This window comes from Rhinoraja longicauda, chromosome 43, assembly GCF_053455715.1.
Source record: "Rhinoraja longicauda isolate Sanriku21f chromosome 43, sRhiLon1.1, whole genome shotgun sequence".
In the NCBI taxonomy this organism is placed as follows: Eukaryota; Metazoa; Chordata; class Chondrichthyes; order Rajiformes; family Arhynchobatidae; genus Rhinoraja; species Rhinoraja longicauda.
The window spans coordinates 7,567,091-7,571,917 of NC_135995.1; the positions used below are offsets into that span (position 1 = coordinate 7,567,091).

General features: G+C 49.2%; 1 protein-coding gene across 1 annotated transcript; it reads left to right on the forward strand.

The window, feature by feature from the left end:
* The first annotated feature begins 414 nt into the window (after positions 1-414).
* Positions 415-1,314, forward strand: LOC144612212 (putative G-protein coupled receptor 21). Its single transcript, XM_078431770.1, has one exon. The coding sequence runs from the start codon at positions 415-417 to the stop codon at positions 1,312-1,314; it is 900 nt and encodes a 299-aa protein (XP_078287896.1).
* The last annotated feature ends 3,513 nt before the right edge of the window (positions 1,315-4,827 follow it).

The window sequence follows — 4,827 nt, forward strand, 5'->3', positions numbered from 1 at the left end:
CTGCGTGGGTTTTCTCCGAGATCTTCGGTTTCCTCCCACACTCCAAAGACGTACAGGTATGTAGGTTAATTGGCTGGGCAAATGTAAAAAATATCCCTAGCGGGTGTAGGATGGTGTTAATATGCGGGGGTCGCTGGGCGGCGCGGACTCGGTGGGCCGATGGGCCTGATTTCGCGCTGTATCTCTAAATCTAAAAAAATCTTTCCGCTGACTGGATAGGACGCAACAAATCATTTTACTGTACCTCGGCACACGTAACATTAAACTAAATTGAACCGAACTGACTTTTCGCAGCGTGTGTAAAGTGTAGATGGGGACAATGGTGGGAAGTAACTCCAGAGCTTTGTGAGTCTATAGTGATCATTGGGTCCACCAATTAATTTGCCGGATGTTTCTCTCTCATCAGCGAACGGGATGTCCATTGTGATCCTCTCCCGGGGCAGGTGCGGCCTTTCGGGGTGCATCACCTATTACCTGGTGAGCATGGCGGCGGCGGACCTCCTGGTCGTGTTGACCAACGTTATCGTCAACCGGATATTGAGCGTCTACTTCCCAGCCAGCTTCCTGAGCGTCACCCCGGTCTGCGCCGTCAAGACGGTCGTCCTGTACGTCGCCAAAGACTGTTCCGTCTGGCTGACGGTCGCTTTCACCTTTGACCGGTACGTCGCCATTTGTTGTCCGAACGTCCGGAACAAGTACTGTACCAGGGACCGGGCGGCGCTGGTGATAGGTCTGGTGTGCGCGGTGTGCCTCTTACGGAACATGCCCTGGTATTTTGCGTTTAAACCTTTATATTTACTCGACAATGTACCTTGGTACTGCATGTTCATATCTAACTTCTACACATCGGGACCATGGATAGCGTTTGCGATCTCCAATCTAGTTGGATCTCTCTTCCTTCCATTGGGTTTAGTCCTACTTTTCAACGCACTGACTATAAGGTACATCCTACTGTCCAGTCGGATCAGGAGAGGACTCCGCGGCCAAAAGAGTTCGGGAGACGAACGTGACCCCGAGATACAAAACAGGAAGCAATCGGTCGTGTTACTGTTGGCCATATCCTCAAATTTAATAATCTTGTGGTTGACGTTCGTCGCCCATTTCATTTTCACTCGGACGACCGGGATTTACTTTTACCCGACTTCCAACCCCTTGTTTTACTTCAGCGAGACTGGTTACCTGCTCCTCCTGCTCAGCTGTTCGACCAACACGCTCATCTATGCGGCGGTGCAGTCCAAGTTCAGAGAGGAGATGAAATACCTCGTGAAGTATCCTTTCAGGCGGGCCGCTGAATTAGTCAACTCACGTCGTTAGTCAGAATTAAGTGAACACAGAACTGCAGATGCTGGTTTGCACAAAAGGGCACAAACATGCTGGAGTAGCGCAGCGAGACAGGCAGCGTCTCTTGAGAACATGGACGGGCGACGTTGAGTGTGGAGACCCTTCTTCAGACTGATCGCAAGGGGTGGAAGGGGTGGGGGGACAAAGCTGAAAGAGAGGAGGCGCAAGACAAATGTGCGGTAGGTAACAGGTGGCCATCGGCGACCGGCTGAATTAATAAACTCACATTAAATGTTACGTTATTAAAGAACGAAATTGGACCTTATGTATTCTACAGTTCATTTTTGTTCACCCACCTTCATTTTCCTATTCCCTTCTGCCTGAATTTAATCAATGTTTCCTTGAAGAGCCTTTGGTTTTAGAAATATGTGATCAAATGGACCCGTTGGATCTAAACCTCTCCTGCAATGGTGCAGCACCCTCTCCTCCCCCTCCCCCTCCCCATACCCCTACCTCCCTACCCCTTCTCCACTCCCCCTCCCTCTACCCCTCCCCCTCCCTATTCCCCCAACCCCGCTAACCCCATTCCCCCCTCCACCCCTCCCCCTCCCTTCTCCCCATCTACCCTCCATCCTCTACCCTTCCCGCTCCCCATTCCCCTCCTCCCCACTCCATCCCCCTCAACCCCCTTATCCTCTCTCCTCTCTCTCCCCGCCTCCCCTCCCCCCATACCCCCTCCCTCCTCCCCATCTCCTCCCTAAACCTAACCCTAACCCCCTCCCTGCACCCCATCCCCCCATCCCCCTCAACCCCCTCTTATCTCTCCTCCCCCTCTCTGCACCCCTTCCATCCCTGTCTCCCACCCACCCCTCCCTCCATAGGAGATAGATTTAAACGTTTAAATGTGAATAACTTAAAAAATATAACACGGATTTCAATGAAACTTCGTCCAATAGCACTAAAGGGACGACGGTGAGTGAGATGGGCCTGAAATTGTCGCGCTATCGTGTACCGTTTTGCCTGTAGTTCAGGAACAAACAAACAAACAAACAAACGGGAGTTTCATTATATAGATTGTCAACGTTACATTTTTTTATTTTTTCACTTAATGTTTTATTGATTTTTCACTGCGATATATACAAAACAGTACAACACCATCAACATAAATAAAATAAAATACGTAAAACAACAACAACAACAACAAATTTTAAGTTACATTTCCAACACAGCAAATGAATTTCAAAACGTTGCTTCCTTTGAAGGACCACGAGCCAAACATTACGCGTTCTGCTGCCATCTCGGACTCGGACCCGGACGGCCGAAGGGCCTGTTTCCGCGCAGTATTACTAAACCGAGCCAAACCAAACTGAACTGAACTGAATTAGACGATACTCAACTCAACTGAATCAAACTCAACTGAATCCAACTCAACTGAATCCAATGACAATTGAATGTTGGCCTTCAGAACAAGAGCAGTTGAGTATAGGAGAAAAGAGGTCCTTCTGCAGTTGTACATGGCACTAGTGAGACCACACCTGGAGTATTGTGCGCAGTTTTGATCTCCAAACGTGAGGAACGACATTCATGCTATTGAGGTAGTGCAGCGTAGGTTCACTAGGTTAATTCCCGGAATGGCGGGAATGTCGTACGTTGAAAGACTGGAGCAACTAGAATTTCGGAGGATGAGAGGGGATCTTATTGAAACATAAGATTATTAAGGGATTGGACACGTTAGAGGCAGGAAACATGTTCCCGATGTTTGGGGAGTCTCTAACCAGGCGTCAAACACAATTTGAAAATATGGGGTAGGCCATTTAGAACGGAGATGAGGAAGAACCTTTTCACTCAGAGTGTTGTGAAGCTTTGGAGGCCAATTCTCTGGATGTTTACAAGTGAGAGTTATATAGAACTCTTGATGATAGCGGACTCAAGGGGTATCGGGAAATGGCAGGAACGCGGTACTGATTGTGCATGATCAGCCATAATCACGGTGAATGGCGATGCTGACTCGAAGGACCGAATGGCCTACTCCTGCACCTATTGTCAATTGCCTACTGTCCAGTGTCTGATGTTTATTGAATCCAACTCAACTCCACTCAACTGAGCACAACTGAACTCAACCCAACTGATTTCAACTCAACACAACTCAACCCAACTCATCCCAACTCAACCTAACTCATCCCAACTCAACCCAAATCATCCCAACTCAGCCCAACTCATCCAAACTCATCCAAATACATCCCAACTCATCCCAATTCAAACCAACCCAACTCAACCCAACTCAACCCAACTCAACCCAACTCAACCCAACTCAACCAACCCAACCCAACTCAACCCATCTCAACCCAACGCAACCCAACCCAACTCAACTCAAGCCAACTCAACCCTACTCATCCTAACTCAACCCAACCCAACCCAACTCAACCCAACTCAACCCAACCCAACCCAACGCAACTCATCCCAACTCAACCCAACCCAACCGAACTCAACCCAACTCAACCCAATTCCACCCAACTCAACCCAACTCAACCAACCCAACCCAACTCAACCCATCTCAACCCAACGCAACCCAACCCAACTCAACTCAAGCCAACTCAACCCTACTCATCCTAACTCAACCCAACCCAACCCAACTCAACCCAACTCAACCCAACCCAACCCAACCCAACGCAACTCATCCCAACTCAACCCAACCCAACCGAACTCAACCCAACTCAACCCAACGCAACCCAACCCAACCCAACTCAACCCAATTCAACCCAACTCAACGCAACCAATCTAAACACGGTTAGTAACCTGACGGAACGGGTACTTTAACATTATCTTCAGCTGATCTCTGAATTTACTCTGGGTCACTGTATAAATAAATGTGTTGGTGCAGCAACAGAGTAGCAGAAGCATGTACCCCGCTTCTTCGAGAATATAAAGTGGGTCGTTGTATCCGGAGTAAGTATAAGTTCCGGTGATGCGAAAGTACAAATAGTGCACAATGTTTATCAGCCACAGGAATACGAAGTTGCCGGAAATGCTGAATAGTAAAACGATCGACTTCTTGCGGTTCTCCATCTCGGGGTCAGGACCATTATCGGGCAGAGCGTTATCCCGCAACGACTTCCGAACTTTGCCGGCGGCGACGATGCGTCTGACAGTCAGGACGTTCAGCAACAGTATAACCGCGAACGGTAGCAGGGGCGTAGTGATGCGATCGAAGTATGAGAACGCAGTCCACCACGGCGAGGGATAAAAGCCTGGAATTATGCGGCAATACCAAGGGAGGTTGTCCTCGAAGTAAAGCGGTTCGTAAATGAAATACCAGGCGATATTTTTTAAACAGCTGAAAACTACAACGGCGGCGACGACGGGCGCTGCCGTTTCTGTGGTGCAGTACTTGCGTTTAAAGGTAGGACAACAAATGGCCACGAAGCGATCGAAGGTGAAGGCGACAGTGAGCCAGACGGAGGAGTCTCTGCACGCATAAGCGACGGGGGTCTTGACCCGGCAGACCCAGGTGAGCGACAGGTAACTCCCGGGGAAGTACATGCCGAC